Genomic DNA, 20850 nt, shown 5'->3' with positions numbered 1-20850 from the left:
TATGGGTGTTACCCTCCCCATCCTCCCCTCATTACCGCCCTCCTTTTTTTTTTTTTTTTTTAAAAAAGACTTATTTTGAGTACACTGTAGCTATCTTCAGACACACTAGAAGAGGGCATCGGATCCCATTACAGATGGTTGTGAGCCACCATGTGGTTGCTGGGAATTGAACTCAGCACCTCTGGAAGAGCAGTCAGTGCTCTTAACCCCTGAGCCATCTCCAGCCCAATTGAATCTATTCTTAATATGAATGTTTGATACTGTTAGGATTTGAATGGTGTGAGTTATGGTAGTTTCAAATAAATCACTTGTTTTGTTTTGTTTGGGATAGCAATTACGAATTACTGAGACTTTTTAAGTCTAGGGAGAACATTAGAACTTTGGATTAATTTTAAAAATATTTTTTAAACTCTGGAGAAAAGGGGGGAAATTAGTATAGCTTCTGTGGAAAAGGTAGAACCTTAGGGAAGAATATGTAATTCTATAATAGTGCTGAACATCTTTCATTATTATTCTAGACTTCTTTGACATTGATTTTTTTTTTTTTTTTTATCTGTGCGATTTCTAGAACAAGTCCTCTGTAAGTGGGAGACATTTTTAGTTTTTGCTTTGGTTGTGGTTAAAGAAAATGACATTAATTTTATCATCCTTTTTTTAATAGTGTTTGTTTATTTTGCGTGTGGGCACAAGCAAGTACATGTGCAGCGTAGTGGAGTTAGAGAACAGCTTTGAGAGCTGAGACTCCTCCTACCATGCAGGTTCTAGGGATTAAGGCTTGGGTTTGCTGTAGTTTCCATCCAGCCTTATCTGTTAAGCCATCATGTTAGTCCTTAACTGTTTTTTAAGTATTCAGTTAAGTGTGTTCATGTTGAACAACAGAACTACTAAGATTTCTGATACTGCAAAACCACAATTCTGTATGTATTCAGTATCAATTTCCTGTCATTCTTGTCCTTAGACTGTAGCAGTATTCTTTCTACTTTCTGCTTCAGTAATTTTGGCTACTTTTTAGATACTTGATGTTGATGGAATTTGTGTTTTGTTATTTGCATATTTCAATTAGTGTACTGTTTTGAGTCATTTCTACTCTCTAGTGTGTAGCAGGATTTAACAGACTGCATACTACTATGCTGTAGTGTGGGGTATGTAGCCGTGTCATAAGGTTTATCCCAGGTTTAAAATCATTCTATCAGACTGCATGCAGTTAGTGTACATTATACAGTGGGAAGCTAATAATGCTCCTGGTTTTAATGGAAAGATCTAATGTGCTAAGGTGTGTGCACGCGCACGTGCACTCTTGCATACTCGGGTGTGGCATATGGTATGGCTGGTGTGCTTGTGGAGGTCAGTGAGTTCAGAGTTCAATGTTGACTGTCTCACTCAGTTCCCTTCCTCCTTCCACCCTCTCTAACTCCCCCAGGAAGTATCTTAACTATATATTCCTGGCTGGCCTTAAATTCACAGAGCACTGCCTGTCTTTGCTTTTAAAGTGCTTAAAGGGTAGATGACCACATCTGGCCCATACCTTATTTTTGAGGTAGTATTTCTTAAAGAACCTGGAATTCACTGATCACACCAGAACAGATCCCCACCCCTGGTATCCTCAGCATTGGGATTATGGGCATATACCATTAAACCTGGCTCTTTACATGGGGGCTGAGGATTTGAACTCAGTTCTACATGAAGATCGTACCCACCAAGCACATCTCTCAGCCTCAGAAATTTATTCTTAAGGCCTCTAACTATATATTTTTTCAATATTATTGCCTTTGTCCATTTTAACTGTAACGTAAGGTAAACTAGCTTTTTGTTTCTTTTTCCTTTCCTTCCCTTCCCTTTCCCTTTGTGTAACAACTGTGGTTGTAGTTGTCTTGGAACTCAGATCTGTAGATCAGGCTGGCCTCAAACTCACAGAGATCCACCTGCATCTGCCTTCCGAGTGCTGGGACTAAAGGTTTGCATCACCATGTTTGGCAGCTAGGCAACATCTTTAAGGCATCATCTAGAATATTAACATGGCAGTTGGGGCATGCAGTGAGGTATATTAAGTGCTTATGGCGCACAAGTATTAATAAATGTATTAACTATCACTGCCTAATAGGTTAGAACACTGTTCTTTTACCAGGTTAAAGAAAGTGAATCCAGTATTAGTTTGTTAGTTTACTGCATTGATAGCAGGTCACATGATCCCTTTCTCATATTTGGTAAGGTGACAAAGTGGGATCTTTTATAGGATATTTATAAAGCCTGTTATTTACCAGTATATGCCTTGTTTGTCTTTGTGTTTAAATAGGTTGTATTGTCTAAATTTGATAGTAAGAATAATTCGTTCCAGAATAGTCTTTATGTGGATAGAGAAGCTATGGTGGTAATCTGAAAAACTGTGGTTAAAGAAACTATTTAATAAGGGATTAATTTTAATTGAGACAAAGTAAACAGTTATAGAAGAGTAGTGATCCAAATCTAAGAAAGTAGGCTTTGAGGGAATATTGTTTACCCTTAAAATTGAGATAATGCAGCACGTGTATGTATATATTATATATATGTATATATAATAATATATACATACATACACATATAAATACATACATACATACATATATAGAGAGAGTAATATTTGGAAATACCAAAATAAAATTTAGTTTTGAAATCTCTTCTTTAGAATCAAGCACGGTGACTCATGCCTTTAAACCAGCACTTGGGAGGCTGAGACAAGCTCCACAAGTTGAAGGGCAGCTTGGACTACATGGTGAATTTTAGGCCATCCTGGGCTACTGAGACCTTATAAACAAAACAAAAAAACAAAAAATAACAAATTTATCTTGGATTCTTTCTATTAGATTAGGGAAGTTAAGTTTCTAGAATCCACATCTATCTATAATATGAAACTATCCCCTTGAAAGAAAAGTTGGAGAAAAGTTTTTTGATAGCTCTGGAATGTCCATAAGAACCTGAAGTTAGGAAAACCTAAGTAAACAGTGGACAGGGTTTTGTAGGGCATCCTGTAGTTCTGAGTGTGGTTTCTATAGCAGGTGAGAATGATTAAAGGGAAGAGGAAATAAAACTTTAAAAATAAATAAGTATTTTCATCAGTGCTTTTTAAGGGAATTAAAGGCAGAGAATGTGAAAGACTTCGATAAACAATAACCATACACTTGCTAAAGAAGGTCTCATTTTTTTTTTTCTTTTTTTCGGAGCTGGGGACCGAACCCAAGGCCTTGCGCTTGCTAGGCAAGCGCTCTACCACTGAGCTAAATCCCCAACCCCCAAGAAGGTCTCATTTTTATCAACACTGCCTCACTTTGTATTACTCCACTGCTAGCTATTTCTGTTACTATATATGTATATTCCAGACTTAACAAAGTAGTCAAGACTGTAAGTAGTCTATAGCTCTATTGATAAATAGCTCCTGGTTTAGAAAGAGATAGGATGTTTTTTCTGGTAATACTTATAATAGAAATACTTATAATAGAAATCCAGATGTCATTGATATTGAAAATTAGTTTTATCTTGTACTCATATTGTATGCCTCTATATGTGTGTGTCTTCTGCATGTCTCATTACATTTCTATTTTCCTCTTTGACATTTCAGCTCTTACCTGTGCAGGGACTTTTTTAAACATGCATTTTCTACTACCCTTAACAAGCTTGTCTTGCAGTTAGGTCTTAAGAAACAACCACAGTCATAGGACAAATACAGTGTTTGTAATGTTTCAGACCAGAGGGAAACTTAACCATTTTGAGGAAGATAATAGCTCTTAGTTTGTAAAGTTCTTAAATCTGCTATGAAACAACCTTGAATTTCTGTGTCTTAAATTTTTAAATTTAACTTTTTCTTCAACTACTTAATCATTAAATAAGCACATTTACTTTTTAACTTGCTGACATAAATTGTACAGGGATGCTACTCGTGGTATGCTATTTGATATAAAAAGCTAGTTTGTGGTTTTTTTTTTTTTTTTTTACACGTTATATTTACTATTGTGGACCAGCCTGGGGAATGCCCTGACATATATTTATGTGTGTCTGTACCCAAGGAGGTGAGAGAGATGTTGACTTTCTAATGCTAGAGCTCCAGGTAGTTGTGAGCTACCTGATGTGGGTGCTGGGAATTGAACTCAGGTCTGTCCTCTCAAGAACAGTATGAGCCACAGAGTTGTTTCTCCAGCCTGACGTTTTCTAACTCATGTTAGTCAGTTTCTAGTCCATGTACTGCCTACACAGTCAAATTTGAAAAGGTTTGTTTGTTTGCAGTGTAGAGGCCTCAGTCTGAAGAGTTGGTTGGCTTTGCCCTCTTTGGGTGATAGCACATAGTTCTAAGGTGTATCTGGTAGATCTTAGGGGTTCACTGTTTCCTTCAAGCACATGCACACAGTGACCCAAAGGTTTTGTTTGTGAACCCAGGCTAGCCTTGAACTCCCATTTCTCTTAAGTGCTGGGATTACAGGAGTTTATGCTATCCATGCTCAGTTGTCTCCTCTTACTGATTTTATAGTGTCTCAGTTCTTATCTATGCTGCATTCCATGTGTTTGAATATCAACCATGTACATTAATGACAAACATAGGTTGGTGAGCCAGTATTGTACCCTAACTCTGGAACTCTTTGCTATCATTGTCTTCATTTGGTATTTTAAAACTTCCCCTCCTTTCCTACACTTGATACCTAAGTTAATGGCAGTTCTTTTATCTTGTCAGTCACTGAGGACAGACCCTTGAGTGTCGTTGACCTGTTTGTGTTCTTGTAGCCTATTATCAGAACTATGCCCAGTTTTCTTTGGCTTTCCCTTCAAAATATTTCTTGACTGAGTCATTCTGCAACCTCTTTATCAACACCCTAATTTCTTTTTTTTTTTTTTTTTTGGTTCTTTTTTTCGGAGCTGGGGACCGAACCCAAACACCCTAATTTCTGACCCACCCGCCCGCCCTCCCTCCTTTTCTTTCTTGTTTAAAGACCTGATCTCACTGTGTGGATCAGACTGGCTTGAACTTCACTATATAGCCTAGGCAGGCTTTGATCTTGGGATGCTTCTGCAACAGCCTCCTTAGTACTAGGACTGCAGATACGCATCAAGGCCAGTAGACAATGCCATCTTTTGCTGTAGTTTGTTTTTAAGACTGTGTAGCTCTAGCTGTCCAAGAATTCATCACATAGACCAGGCTGGCCTTGAATTCACAGAGATCGCCTGCTGCTGCTTCATAGTGCTGGGCTTAAAGTCTGTGTCACTATATCTGGTAATGCGCAGTAGTAATTTATAATAACTTTCCAATATAATTGCTGTTCCTGTGCTTGTCTGCCATTTTCTTCTAGCAGACTTTATTCATATCCAGGACAATCCTGAGTTTTTAATAAAATCCTGTTTAAATATTGCCACTCCTTTCAGTACTTCTCAGAAGAACATGTGAAGGTCTTAAACTATCCTGCATAATAATGTGTATATATATATATATATATATATATCATATGCGGTTCTCTTCCTTTGCCTGCTCCATTTTTACCTCTTTGATTTATATATTGTTCTCCAAATTGATTATACTCTCCGCATACAGACTGCCCTCCCCTGCACCCCCCTGACCTCATCAGACATATCTAGCTTGTTTTTCTTTGTGCGTTGGCCACACCCGCTCCATTACCATCTTTAGGTCAGATGTCACTAACTGGCAGAAACTGTCTCTCTCCACTGTTAAAAATAGTAATTACTCCCTTCTCTTCACTTCCTGTTCCTCCTTAGCCTTTCTTCTTCCATATCTTAATTGCTACCAAGTGCTGCCGGCTTACTTGTCCTCTCCTAATTAAAAGGTAAACCTGATAAATACATGAATTTAACTTTGGTTATCAATTTTTCTCCTTAGAACCTAGAAGAGTGACTTAACATGTTTGAACTGTTTATGTATTTGTTGAACAAATAAAATTACATTCCAGACTTCAAGTTATGCACATAGCTTTTGAAGATACCCTAAATTTCTGGGTTTCAACTCATATAAGTGGGGGAAAGAACTAGAGATGCAAACACAAAGAAATTGAAGTATAATTTTCAGGGAATATATAAATCATGTACCTTAACTTTATATTTTAAAAGATAAACACATTAAACACAGATCAAGAAAGTAGTTCTTCCAGCAACACATAAATCTTCCTATATCTAGTTATTATCTATTTTGGAAGTATCTTCTGTTTGAGTGGCATATTTGTTATGTTTGGTGACTTCTACATTGACAAATGATTACCAGCCAGTCACACATTCTACATGAGGTGTCTCGGTGGTGCATATTAGATATAGAACAATTAGCTCATTATAATATTGTTTTTACTCCCCTAGAATCCTTCCCTGACATTCGGAACTTAATCCAGGAGAAAATAGAAAATTAATGTGTTACCTTAACTCAATAGATATAATTATATTTTTATTTAGGAACAAAATTTTGGCAGGTCAAATGCAAGTTGACTTAAGAGAAAGAGATGGAAGGGGGCCTAGCGTGCACTACAGGCTTTGGTGCAGTTGATAGTTTGAATAGTTAAGTTATTAATGCCAAGGGGGTAGATGCAAGTTTTGTTTTGGTTGGACAAAATGTGTTGAGTTTGAACTTGACTAAGCTGTGTTTGTCCGTACAGTAAGAAAGAAAACTAGATTGTTAATACCTGTTTTGTGACATTCTTTAAGCATGTTTTGAAGGTTCAGAAAGAGAATTAGCAATAGAAAACAGTAGGAATGTTCTAAAATAGCGGTTCTCAACTTGTGGGTCTAGACCCCTTGGGCATGTCAGACAACCCTCTCACAGGGGTGACATGTTAACCTGTATATCATATTTACATTGTGATTCATAACAGCAAGATTACAGTTATGAAGTAGCAACAAAAATAATTTTATGGTTGGGGGTCACCACAGCATGAGGAACTGTATAAAAGGAGTGCAGCCTTAGGAAGATTGAGACCCACTGCTCTAAAATATCTTCACTCTTTGAGTCAGATTGTTTCCCATTCTTCTCCATGCTTATTTTTGTGTCTTGTTATCTAGCTGGTCTTTAAATCTTAGTAGTTCCTATCCAGATAGATTTTCTTTCTGTCTATCTCTTTGTTTTTTGAGAGATAGGGTGTTATGTATAGTTCTTGTTGGCCTGCAGGTTTATGTAGGCCAGGCTGGTCTTAAGGTCCAAGTAGTCTCCTCCCTCTGGCTCCTAAGTCTTGGAATATAGCACTTGCTTTATTGTACTTCTATCTTTTTAAAAATTCTTTTCTTTTCCTTTTAAAAGATAGATTTTTTTTGGGGTTAGGGTTTAACTCAGTGGCCTGGGTTCTGTCCCAGCTCAAAGAAAAAAAAAAAAAAAAAAAAAAAAAAAAAAAAAAAAAGACAGATTTTTACACTGGAGTTCAAGCTGATCTGGAATTCATTGTACAGTCCATGCTGGCCTTGAACTCAGTCCTGTCTCAACATACATTTTTAAGATATATCCTAATAATGCCCCCCCACCCCGCTTTTTTTTTCTGAGAGTGTAACAAGTGATATTGAATAAACACAAAAGATTGAGACTTAAATGGCATCAGTTTTTAAAAACATCTGATAAAATTCTCATTTTGTGTTTGTGCATATGCTATCTATAAACTGTCTTTATTCAGTGTGTTAGAGTCAATACTGTACAACCACAAAATTTGTGTGATGTCTGTCTTATTACAGTCAGACACTACACAAGGGCACAGACTATGATCTATAATATTTGGAAAGATTTTTATTTCTGATTCTCTGTTAAAAATACAGAAGGAGCAAATTGAATATCCTTTATATTTTAAATTTTCAGCCACCAGATGAAACACACTACATATAAGTTCATACTAGGTAATTATTGAAATACCTGGATTAGTGAATGGTGTTTTTAATCTCTCATCTAACAGGAAAAAGTTGATTGCTCTGACAGCTAAACCTTTTAAGCACTCTCTTGATTATTATCTCTTCCTGGCATTTTGACCCTCCCAACTCCCATACTAGGTCTTTCTCATAAGCAGTGAAACACAGTCATCTTTACTGTCTCTCAGAACAGAGCACTTCTTGTTTAAACTTTCAAACTTCTCTATGTCTCTCAAACACTTTTAAGAAGTTGTTTATACTTTGATAAGAGTCTTTTTTTTTTTTTTTAAATGTAGACCAGGTTGGCTTCAAATTTATGAACCCCCTGCCTTAATCATCCCAGAGATCTGAGACTACATGTGTCTAACATGCACCCAATTATACTTGTTTTTAATGCTTTCCTGCTCACTATTTTACCTTTGGTTATGTGTATGTTTTGATGGTTGGAGAGGTGGCTCAGTGGTTAAGAGCACGTGCTGCTTTTGCAGAGGACTCAAGTTAGATTCTCAGTATCCATGTGAGGTGGCTTATAATTGCCTCCAGGGTTCTAATGTCTTTGACATCAACAGGTGCCTACATTCACGTGTACTTACATAGATACATAATTAAGAAGAATAAAAATAAATTTAAAAGAATAATCACGTGTGAATATTTGTGTGTGTGAGTGCAGGCACCCTTGGAGGTCAGAAGAGGCTGTTGGATACCTTGGAACTGGAACTCTAGGAATTTGGAACTGCTGTGTGGGTTCAGGGAACCAAATCACAGCACTTAGAAGACAAATAGAAGACAAAGGCAGCTGGATCTCTGAGTTCAAGGCCAGTCAGGTTATAGACTAAGCTTCAGGACAGTCAGAGCCACACAGAGAAATCCCTTCTTGGGGAAAAAAAAAGGTAGAGAAAAAGAAAGATGATACATTATTGTATTATTGATATGTAAAGATCTTTATAACACACTTTGCTATATTCATTTTGCTTTCCAGTCTGGTTTATAATAAAGCACAAACTGCCACATACTTCCCATCCCCTCCTAAAGCAGTGTTGTAGCCATTTTAAGTACTTAGTAATCTTGACTTTAAAGCTTGAGTTTGTATGTTAAACTGTAAGAATGAATGCAAGTTACCTCCACCCCCCGTGTGTGTGTGTGGGTGGGTGGGTAAGTAGTCTGATAATTGACCTTGGGTGTCTGCCTCAATTGTATACCTTACTTTCTGAGGCAGAATCTTTTTCTGGATCTGAAGTGTGAATCTTCCTTGGTGCTGCCCTTACCCTCATAAGTTTTATGTGGGTATTGGGGATGTGAACTCAGATTCTCATGCCTTTGAGGCAGGGCACTCTTCCTGGCCCTGTGAATGGATTCCTTTACATTCATATGCTACCTATAGATAGAGTGGCTACAAGTTGTAAGATACTAAAGACATGTGGTATTTCAGACTAAATTGTTCATTAAATTTATTGAGAAGTAGATTGTGCCTGCTGTTTAAGCCCCAGATTTCACCTACTTGGTATGTTGAGTCAGGACAAGCCTGGGAATCTTAATCATAACAATTCTCAAAACAAAAAAATAAAAAGGGCTGTGAGGTTTCAGGATCGGGCGTCCAGTACCGATCCTTCAAATACAGTTGACTAATTGAACAACTGTATTTGAAGTTTCACATTTCTTTTTGGGTCTTTTAAAAAAGTAAGCTCTACTGCCTGCCACATTCCCTCTTCTGCTGAAATTATTGTCAAAAATAAAATATATTAATTTTGAAAGGAAAATGAATATGCTTTACAAATAGTTAATTTTTTTTATGTCATGCTCTAACCTAGAAAAGTTTGAAACTATGGTTGTCTTGTTGAAGCAGTAGGCTACATCTCATGCATGTGTGCCGATCCCCTTTTTATCTTTAGATATTAGGATCAAGGAAGAAGAGCCTGATCCGGAAGAGTGGCAGCTCAGTGGTGATTCTACACTGAATACCAATGACCTAACACACTTACGAGTACAAGTGGTAGATGAAGAAGGGGACCAACAACATCAAGAAGGAAAAAGACTTCGGAGGGTAGCTTGCACCTGTCCCAACTGTAAAGAAGGTGGTGGGAGGTATGCATACATCAGCCATGTGTTGTTGTTCTAAGGAGTGCTAAGATCACCCCGATTTTTAAAATATTGCATGCCATGTCAGTATTTAATGATAAATTAATCATTACATCATCATTTTGGGAGTGTGACTGTATGAGTGGTTGAAGTAAGGAAAAAAAGCGTACAAATTTTAAATTAAATTTGCTTAGTCTTTAAAAGAATATAACATGTAATTTTATAGGCCCCATTTCATTAGCCTGTTTGCTAACCACCAATGAGTTTGACCTAAATACAGAGGAAAAAAATTATAGCTTGAGAAGGTTATATAAAAGTAAGAAATTCACAATTAGTTGATAAGTGTAAATACTATTTTCAACAGAAATGGGGATGAAAGGCCTTAATAATGATGGGGATTTATTGTTCTGAAAGTAACCCAGTAGTATTTTACCTCATTCTTTTTTAAAAGATATATTTCCTAAGACAAAAACACTGATAGGAATGAGCTCAGAGTGGTTGGTAATTACTTAATGTAGCTATAAATAAGCTTATTAAGAGATGGACTTAGATCATAAAAACTACAAACGCCATCCTGATCTTATTATAAGAAACATTTCAAATGATTGATACAGTGTTACTGAAAATGAGATGAAAAAGATCAGTCAAATGTTAGCAAAAACAAAATGGATAACAATGTTGGTATCAAGGAAGAAGGGATTAAGTTGGAAAGTATTAGACAGGCAAGATTATATGTCATGACAACAATGACATTTCTGTTTAGAGTCAATAGTCTTAGTATCTTTGTCCAGTTTTGAATATATGAAGCAAAGACAGAATCAGAAAGTTGTGCTAACAATCTCTAGTCATTACTGTGAAAGGCTACAGTACCTTTCTCCTGCACTACTTTTAAGTATGCAAATGTGCCGAACAGTGTTACTGTGTACGAATGCTCATGGTTATAAACTTGATTATTTTTCAGCTCTCTGGTTGATCCTATTGATTGATACGTACTTTGATCAGTTTGTTTGCAATAATAATAATAATGTCTAGGACAGAGATCTCTCAGGCCCAAAACCACAAAAAGGGGAGGGGACTGATAGCCGCTGACATTTGAAAACTTAAACTATGTTCTTATAAGTGGCACAGATGTATCACACATAGGTGAATTACTTAAATGCACATGTGTAGTCAGTGAGATAGAATTGCCACTAGTTTGAAGCCAGCCTGAGCTGTAGTGTAAGACCACGTCTCAAGAATGGGATGGAAAAAAACACCTAAAACATCGTACAACTGGATTTTTTATCCATATATATACTCCCAATCTTAACCCTTACATTTTGTTGTTAACTCAGAGGATCTGCTTCTGAACCTGGCCTTTAGCTATTTATACTGAATGTTGAATTCTGGGTAGGCAGTGACTGTTCTGAAATTCACACTCTCTTTTAGAGGCACTTTTCAGATACATTATTCATCAAATCTAATTGGGATCAATGTTTGGCCTTGCTTCATTTTTTTAAAGTTAAACATTTTAATTAATTCTAATTAATTTGCTAAACTAACATATCCTCAAAATTCAGATAACAAAACAAAAAAGCCCCACAAGTTATATACTACTTCAAGGTTTAACCACCAAAATATTTTTGTGCAATATTACATAAATTTTAAAGTAGAATCACCTTATTCTCATTGTTTGTGTCTCGTAATTTTTGTGGCCGTATCTGATCTGTGTCATTTTTTAATCTATGTATAGTATTATACTGAATGTGGATAAATAATTTAACTTTCTCCTTTGGGGTTTGTCATAGTCCTCATACATATGTCCTTGCACATCTGTCTGATTGTCTCACTAGTGTATGTTGACAGAAAAGAATTGTTTGGTCAAAAGTAATTGTCTGCTAAATAGCTGTCCTGCTTTCTCCCTAACACTGCAGGGTCTTAGTTACCATGTGTCTCCAATTCTTACTTTTCACTTAAAAGAAAACAAACAAACTTTTAAAGTTTGATAGGCAAGAATAGCTCATTTATTTTAGTGTGTGCTTGTTTTATTGGTGAGGTTGAACATTTCCAGTACTTAATTTTTTAACTTTATTTTGTGAATTGTCTGTCTTGTGGAACTGTTAATTTATGTGAACTTCTCATGTAAAGTGTATTTTCTCAGTTTTTCTCCATCGCTCTGTCAGTGGTGTGCAGAATGCATTATATGATGAGTAAAGGAGCTCACTTACAGATAGCAGACATTCTGAAACAACGAGACAAGCTACTGTTTAGAGTTGGCTACAGGTTATTATGCCAGAAATTGTAGAAAGTAAATCTTATGTATTTATTTATTTTTACTTCATTGTGTTTGTAAGTACTAATTCTAAATAATAAACATTAAGATTCTTAGGTAGTCGTTTCTTAGAGTTGATTTGGACAGAGCTCAGTAAGGACTAATGCACTAGGCCTGCTTGTATAAAGAGAGCATCTAATGATTCAAAGCATTCACATAGTCTAAGAACATTCTGTAACTTAAGATTTTTATTTTAAAGACTAGAATATTGGCCTTTTCCCCCCTTAACCATTTATTTATATATATGGTAAGATAGTACTTTAAGAAAACTAATACCATCCATCCTTATAAAACTATTTTGTTTTATAGCAAGCTATAAAAGGAAATATTTCAGGGGTGGAGAGATGTCTCAGTAATTAAGAACATTGACTCTTTCCTGAGGACCCAGGTTTGTTATCAGCACCCAAATGGCAGCTTACAAACATCTATAAATGGAATCCCAGGGAGTCCAATACCCTTTTCTGGCCTCTGTGGTCACTGCATGCTTGTAGTGTACAGACTTATATGTAGGAAAAGGACTCATACATAGAAAATAAAAGGATAGGTTTAAGTAAAAAATTAAAATTGTTCAGTTAGCCAATCTTTGTATATCAGAACCAGTCTTTAGAGTCTAGTTGAAAAAACAGCTGTAGTAAATGAAAAAATGATCTAAAGGCATTATTGTTACATGGGTTTTGTATGAATTAAGCATCAATCCATTAAATTATTTTGCAAAGTTTATTTTGTCAGCATTTTTCAGCTTGTGTTTCTGCCACCATAAGCAAAACAGGCGGTAGTTCTTAAAACTTTCCTTAACTCTGTCCAGAATTTGGATTGATTTTGTGTTGTCATTGAATTATTGGGGCACAATTTTAAGCAGTCAGAAACAGAAATTTAAAATTGTTTATTACTTGGAATCCCATGGTTATATAATGGACATTAATGTGTTCAGGATGGAACATGCTCTTGAAGACCTCTTCCCCTTCCTTCATAGGATAGGCCGTGCACATGTAATGGGCTATCTAGGCCTTCCCTTGGGTCAGATTTTAAGTACTAACTTGAACATCTGCAAGTTAAGCACTCACCTTAAATTGTGGTACAGAAGTGTGCGACTGGATTATTTTTCCTAGATGCATGTTCCATTTTTAATGGCCAGTCTTCGTTTGGCATACAATGCAACAGAAAAAAACAGGTTCCCTGCCATTTTTCCCAGTCCTCTGAGAACCCACGTTTGTTGCTGTTCATTTGTCAGCCTTGTGTTTTGTTGGTGCTCACAGGCTAAATTTTGTTAAGTTTGGAAATTACACCTTTGAGTTTATAAAATGACACTGTTTCACCCAAGTGGTAGCCTTAGCAGAGGGATGTGAAGTCATGAGTGAACTGAGTTGGGTTTCTTGTGAAATTGCTATGGTGAACGCAATATTTATACCAATAAAGACATTGTTCTTTCTCTTAGGTCTACTTAAGAGTAAAGCAAAATTTAAAAAGCTAACTAACGGAAGGACTTGAGGATTGAAAATGAGCCAGAAAAAAACTGTTTTTCTCAACTCAGCTCTTTAAAGAGACTTAGAAATTGGGGGTGGACTGGAGCAGGAACTAGAATGTGTTAGATTATGACATCCGTGCCCTTGAGACAACAGCATGATTCCTCCTTGTCTTTACTTATGCTATTCCTCTGCCTGGAATGCCTTCCCTCCTTTCTATCTAAATCCTACCCACCTCCTCCACGAAGCCTTCTCTAACTACTGGAGCCCACATTGATGTCTCCCTGTTCAGAACACCTATGGCACCTAACAGCCAGCACTGCACCGTTTAGCACTGTTTGTCCTATGGCAATTTCACATGCTCCTGAGTGTGAGTACATTAAAATATAAATGTGGGGGAATATGCGTTTTTCCAGTGAAGTTTGAAAAACGATAGGGATATTGTGTACAGGAGGATTTAGTAGTTGTGGAAGGTTTACAGGCCACACTTAAGACTGAGTTGAGGGAGGAGGGGAGTTGGGGGAGGGGTTAAAGGTTCCTTTTTTTTCTTTTTGTTTAATCTCAGAGAAACACTGTAAAGTTTGTACGGTGTAGTTTTGATAAGTATGTCCAAAAAGTCATGCTTTAAAAGGAATAATTTAGTAACAATCTAATTTTTGTTTTCAAGAAATGTTTTTGTAGTGTTTAATGCTATTGAAATACATTTTCTGGATTCAGAAAAGTTTCTTCTTGCTTAGACTAGGATGCCTCTGTTCACTCATCTAAGAACGTCTTCCAAACTGTCCTTTGTACCAAATATTTAAAGTGTAATGTAAAATTTTGCACTGTGGAGAAAATGCTATTTTGCTATATCTCTTGTGAATAATTTTGGGTGTCTGCATGGTTTCTGGGGTACATTTTAACAGATGACTTTGGTTTGTATTTGTTGTGCGGGATACTAGGAAAGGTAACTTAGCTTTAGCTAATTTTTAAAATGTGGATCTCCACCTCAGTGTTATGTCAGTGTGTGAGCGTTCTTAAATCATGTTAATTTAAAACCTGCTTAAGCTGTCTATCTACCTTCTAATTGTACCTGTGATGAGTTTTTGTATATTATTCTTTGGATAATAAATTATAAAAATTATATCTGACATCATGACTTTGAATAAAACTAGTTTCCTGTACTATTAATTGAATTGGTTCTGTGCATAGTATTTGCGAGCGATTCTGATGGGATAGTTAATAGCTTTATTGTACATTCTTGGTGTATGAAGTGTCCTTTTAGTTATATTACTTGACTATAGCTACATCAGACAACAATCGGTTCTGGGATAAAATTCACACATTAAATTTGTATGTTTAAAAAACCATTAATTTTCACTTAAATAGACTTAAAATGATTTTGGTTTCTGATATGTTGGTGATATTTCCCGTTTGAAATTCAAGAGGCTATATGACATAAATGGTTTTGAATGCTTTGATATAAATGTGTATTATTCTGTGTGTTTTTTAGAGGTACCAATCTTGGGAAAAAGAAGCAACACATTTGTCATATACCAGGATGTGGTAAAGTCTATGGGAAAACCTCACATCTGAGAGCACATCTGCGTTGGCATTCTGGGGAGCGCCCTTTTATTTGTAACTGGATGTTCTGTGGTAAAAGATTTACACGGAGTGATGAATTACAGAGGCACAGAAGAACACATACAGGTTACTGATCTTTTTATGTTTTCTCCTCTTTCCTTCCTCCGTTCTTGGTTAGGGACTGAACACATGTGTATACTCAGAACACTGAGTTGCATCCCTAATCTCTAATAGTTTTAACAGACAAAATGAAGTGTAGGCTATAGAACATACCAGAAGTTTTTTCAGCATACCTTACTTGATCAAATCTTTTAAATGAGATTAATTAAATCAAACATTCACTCTTAGTAACTAAATTTTAAAGAATAAACCAATATAAATTTATAGTTTTTTTTTTGGTGAAAAGTTCTTTAGTTTATATAGACTTGGGTCGGCTTTCATTGACTGTTGAATGTCTTAAAGCATATTTGTACTGCCACTTGACAAATTTTACAGTATTTGCTGTTGTCTCTTATGCTAGCATGTAGAATCTGCTAAATTCTGACATTTCATCTTTTCTGAGTATGTGATGTAAATAAAAGGCGTCTTGAGACTCGTCACAGTTTTCTTTGTTATGACACAGTTTTCTTATTTATAGTGTCATACGGTGATTGTATGAGATGGGTATAGGGTTGACTCAAACTGAAGTCTAACATAATACAATGTCGTATCTTCTGCTAATATTAAATGATCAGAGTGTCCATCAGTCTATACGCAGTGTTGAAGAATTGAAAACTGACACTGTGAGGAAGTGCTTTAGAAGGAGCATGGCCAAGGGATAGATTCCTTTGGGTTTTCTGTGAGGTGAAGGAAGTAAGTTGTCTCTGCTTCACAACCATTTAACACAGCCTTTAAACAGCATACACGATGACCTCGGAGTATGAGGCAGCATATGCACATTAGGTCTGCTGCTTGTTTTAGTTCTCTCTCTTGTTATTATAAAGATAAAAGATGAGGTGAACTAACCTCTTGGAAACTAACAAAAGAGTATATATACCAGTAGCAAGATTTTCTGTTAATTTGTGCTGAATGTGCTCAGGAGAGAAAGTTAGTAACATTGAGTGATTGGAGTGTAGATCCTAAAATGGCTCCCAACAGAATTTTCCCCAATGGTATTTCCTCAATAGGTTGTGAAAAAGAATAATGTATATGGAGAAGAAAAGTCTGATCAAATAACTGAGTTATTTTACCACCCAATTGAGTATAGATTAAAGAGAAAACCTATAAGATAGCGCTTCTTAAGCCTTTGATACTGAGTGTTCCATGAACACAGTGGTTTGGGTTAGGGTTGTATGTAGATTTCCTGATAGTGTGTGGTGGGACACTCTTCTAATTGGTGTTTCAAGTCAGACTTTAGAAAATACTTCCTTAGAAAAATGGTGATTCATTGGCTGGAAGTGAGAACTGTTATAGGGGTGACACAGGGAAGATTATCATTTTTGCACAGTCCTTGTGTTAAGTAGGACTGAGACATAGAAATCCGTATGAATTAGGAGAAATTTGAAAAGTTACCTGCAAGTCGCCCTTTCACATAAGCATCTGAAGAGAAAAGAAAAAGGGAGTCCTCTTGGTTGGCCGCTTGCCTTTCCTTCTTTGAATAATCTTGAGGTTCAGTGTCTTGTGTGTTTTGTTTCTGAGGATTTATTTAAGCTGGAAAATAAGCTAGAGTTAGCATGTGTTACCGTGAATATTTTAATAAACAATACATGTTGCTGTGTTAGGTTGCCCTTGATTGATGTTCAACTGAAATAGGTCAGCCAGCTACCTCCATTATTCTTGAATTTAATCTCATTGAACACTCAGTCTGCTTTGCTTTGACCTATAACTATTCTGATTTTTATTTGAATTCCTAACTATTGAAGGTTTAATATATGACTTTTTTTAATGATATGACATTAATGTCTTTTAAAATAATACAGTTTAGACTTTAAAGAGGTGACACAGATGGTGGTTTTAGCAAGTATTTAATAGGTTTCAGATCAGATTCTTAGCATGAAGTCTTAAAATATTGTTTGAATATTAAACTGTCCATCATACAGTATGCTTTCATCAAACCATAAAAATGACAAATATTTGAGTAGAGTTATTTCTATAAGGGAAATCTTATAGGGGCAGCTCATGAAACCAGTACAATTTTTAATAGACCTTTTGTTTTAGGAAAGACTACATTAATCTGTAAAAGTGGAATTTTAAAACTAAGCAGTTTAATTGTTCTCCTTTACAGGTGAGAAGAAATTTGTTTGTCCAGAATGTTCAAAACGCTTTATGAGAAGTGACCACCTTGCCAAACATATTAAAACACATCAGAATAAAAAAGTCATTCACTCTAGCAGCACAGTGCTAGCATCTGTGGAAGCTGGGAGAGATGATGCCTTGATTACTGCAGGAGGAACAACACTTATCCTTGCAAATATTCAACAGGGGTCTGTGTCAGGGATAGGAACTGTCAATGCTTCTGCCACCAGCAATCAAGACATCCTTACCAACACTGAAATACCTTTACAGCTTGTCACAGTTTCTGGAAATGAGACAATGGAGTAAATATTACACAAATACTTATTCATTGTGGTTATTTTTATACAGTAGTGAGAAGAATATTGTTCCTAAGTTCTTAGATATCTTTTTATTGATGTGCAAAAATTTTTGGATTGACAGTAACTTGGTTATACATGACACTGAAATGCCTTACTTTGTATGATATTCCATAGTATATTAAAAATGGTAAAATTTGCATGGGTTTTGTAGGTACTTTTGGAATCTAGAAGAAATGAAATTTTACCAAGTTATATAAAGAGAAAATTGAATTTAACAATGCGAATGGTAGTCTAACCAAATGCATCAATCCTGTGTGGTTTAGTGTAAAAATGAGAAACTGTTGGTATTTATCTATTGTAAGATAAAAAAGTTGGTGGGTGAAAGAAATCATGTTATAAATTTTTGTAATTTTCTTGATGACTGGAATTTTTATTATGCATAACTGACAAATCAAGTTTCCAAGCAAATGTTACATAGTGTAGGCTTTACTTAGCTTATCAATTTGTCATTTTGAAGCTAATTATTTTAATTAGGTTAACTGTACAATATTTTAAGCATTACTCTTGTAAGATTTTGAAAACTACATTTTAACATGGACCTTTAGGGATAGTCACCTTTTAAATCCTGTTGAAAAGCCATGTTTAAGATTTAATTTGCCAAAATAATGTCTTGTTAATATTCTTTCAATAATGAAGTTGGGCAATATAACCGATGTTTTTAAAAAGTTTAAAATGTGTAGGTTGAAGCATTTGGGTGGTAAAATGTTCTAGTGAATTACCCCTTTTCCTGAAGTTTGGAGGACCAAAAAATAATAATAAGGTGTATTGCGTCTTAGCAGAGGTTTTTTGTTTTTGTTTTTTTTAAATTTTTATTATTAAATCCAATCTTGTTTCCAAAAAATATGTCTGCCAGGGCCTTAAAAGCCATCGTTGTAAATTACCAATAAAGTATAACATATGCAAACATAACAAAATCACTTCCACAGTGACGATACTCCAACCATATGGATATTAGTCATAGAAACTAGAGACTTTATGATATTTTTTTAAGTTTTTTTTAATCTAGGTAGTCTGCACTTAAATATCTACCATTTTCCTTTTTTTGCTTCTTCCCTTAAAATTTATATGTATCCAATACATTTAATTGAGAAATGTATGTTTTTTATTATGCTGTATTTTCTTTTTATTTTTTAATTATTGTTTATATTTTCAATTAAAAATGTACAAAATAAAATTACATTGCTGGTCTTGTAAGAGCTCTACAATTTTCCTACATGTACCTATACTACAGCAGTTCATCTATTTCAAGAAGTTGGATTCTGTTCATTTGTTATCTTTAAGACCACCTCAGATTTACAGGCTACCTTATTGTACGTTTAAAGTGTATTATAACAGTGTGGTAGTTAATAAAACACTATTTTTTTTTCTTTTGAGTTTGTTGTAGTCCGATGCATTTAAAATACTGCAATGGTATGGATAAGAAAGTCTGGCTTATTTTTCCTTACTTTATTTAGACTTTTATTTTTAGATTCTTGATTTCAGATGCTGGGATTGTAAATAAATATATTTACTTAAAAAGAGGTGTATAGAGGTGCTGGCAATTAATTTTTCACTTAAAATGAATTTATTAAATATAAATTGAAACTTGAAAAATATAACTTGAAAAAGTCTAATTTCTTAGCCTACATTGATTTGTATCAGTTTTGTCAACACTGTTTTGCAAACTACTCTTTGTTTCCCTTTTCAAAGCACTGCAAAGTATTTTGATTTATGAGAGTTCTGAATTTACATAAGTACTCCTTAAAATGGTAATAGACAAGCTGTGGTAATCATGGCAAGTGGAAGCTATTCAGAAGGTTGTTTTGAATATGTGTGAGTCTGAATGGTTATAGAGGAAGGGGAGTAGGAACTGGGAAAAGGCAGCAGAATATTTCTTTCCTTGTGTATACATTGTAAGTGAGATTTACACTTATCCAGGCCCAACTTGACACTCAGTTGTAACTTAACAGTGCATGGGCCAACTCTAGGCACACACAGTAATTGTGGGCACTTTTTCTAAGCGAGGCGTAAATACAGACTGTGAAAAGGGAACTGTTTAAAATAGTTTTCTATTAAGATTACAAGCAGAGGTTGCTTACTTGAACCAAATACTTGAGTCAGGAAGGTAGGTTGTGTGAGGTAGTGGTGGGTATAGGCAGGTTAACCTCAGGAGTGGTTGGTCCCCTTTGTATGTGTGTGTTTGAGTGTTTGAGAGGTTTCTTGCTAGGATCTGGGGCTCCCCAGTTAGGTTAGCATGTCTAGGGGGTCTTCCCCTCCAGTTAGGTTAGCATGTCTAGGGGTCTTCCCCTCCAGTTAGGTTAGCATGTCTAGGGGTCTTCCCCTCCAGTTAGGTTAGCATGTCTAGGGGGTCTTCCCCTTCCAGGACCCTGCCAGGACCACCACGCCTCACTCCTTATATGGGTTTTAGAGACTCAGACTTTGAGTCCTTGTGTTTATGTGGCAAGGTAAGCACTTTGCTGACTTATTCCCAGTGCCAAAATATTCTTAGGTAATTGAAAATTGACAGTAAGTTTCAAAACATTTTGATAAAAGAGTTCCCAAGCATATTTTGGAGACAAAATGCATTGAATTGATGGTCTTGAGAAGTGTGTTTGTGGACTTCAGAGATTTTGTTTAACAAGTGAAAATACTTGACTTCTAGTATAATGGTTGTAAGTTCTTCTGTTTTTATATCGTTTGAATGTTGGACCTGGGGTTGTTCCCCAATTAGGCTGATTGGCCTAACCTAATTTTGGAAAAGGTATTTGAAGAATTGCTCTGAAGCCAAGTTGTTAGTTGTAAAATGTGTATTAGTGGACAGAACTGATTTTTAATGTACACTCTTCAATAGTTTTGTCAGTTTTTATAAATGGCTAGAATTTACATTTTATGTATATACAGGTGCAATTAATCTGCTGAGCTGCATGTCTAGTGTGCCTTAAAGATACCACTCAATGCTTTAAAGGAGTTATGCATATTACAAAGT

General features: G+C 35.7%; 1 protein-coding gene across 2 annotated transcripts in view; it reads left to right on the top strand.

Moving 5' to 3' along the window:
• Positions 1–19258, top strand: part of Sp3 (Sp3 transcription factor) — a 43735-nt gene extending 24477 nt beyond the window's left edge. For both annotated transcript variants that reach the window (XM_032903488.1, XM_032903489.1), the window contains 3 exons: positions 9729–9921; positions 15182–15378; positions 17516–19258. In XM_032903488.1, the coding sequence (XP_032759379.1) occupies positions 9729–9921; positions 15182–15378; positions 17516–17832 (707 nt within the window). In that variant the 3' untranslated portion in view covers positions 17833–19258. The remainder of the gene's footprint in view (positions 1–9728; positions 9922–15181; positions 15379–17515) is intronic.
• Positions 19259–20850: the final 1592 nt, after the last annotated feature.

Source organism: Rattus rattus, chromosome 5 (assembly GCF_011064425.1).
Source record: "Rattus rattus isolate New Zealand chromosome 5, Rrattus_CSIRO_v1, whole genome shotgun sequence".
In the NCBI taxonomy this organism is placed as follows: Eukaryota; Metazoa; Chordata; class Mammalia; order Rodentia; family Muridae; genus Rattus; species Rattus rattus.
This window is presented reverse-complemented; position numbering and strand designations above follow the sequence as displayed.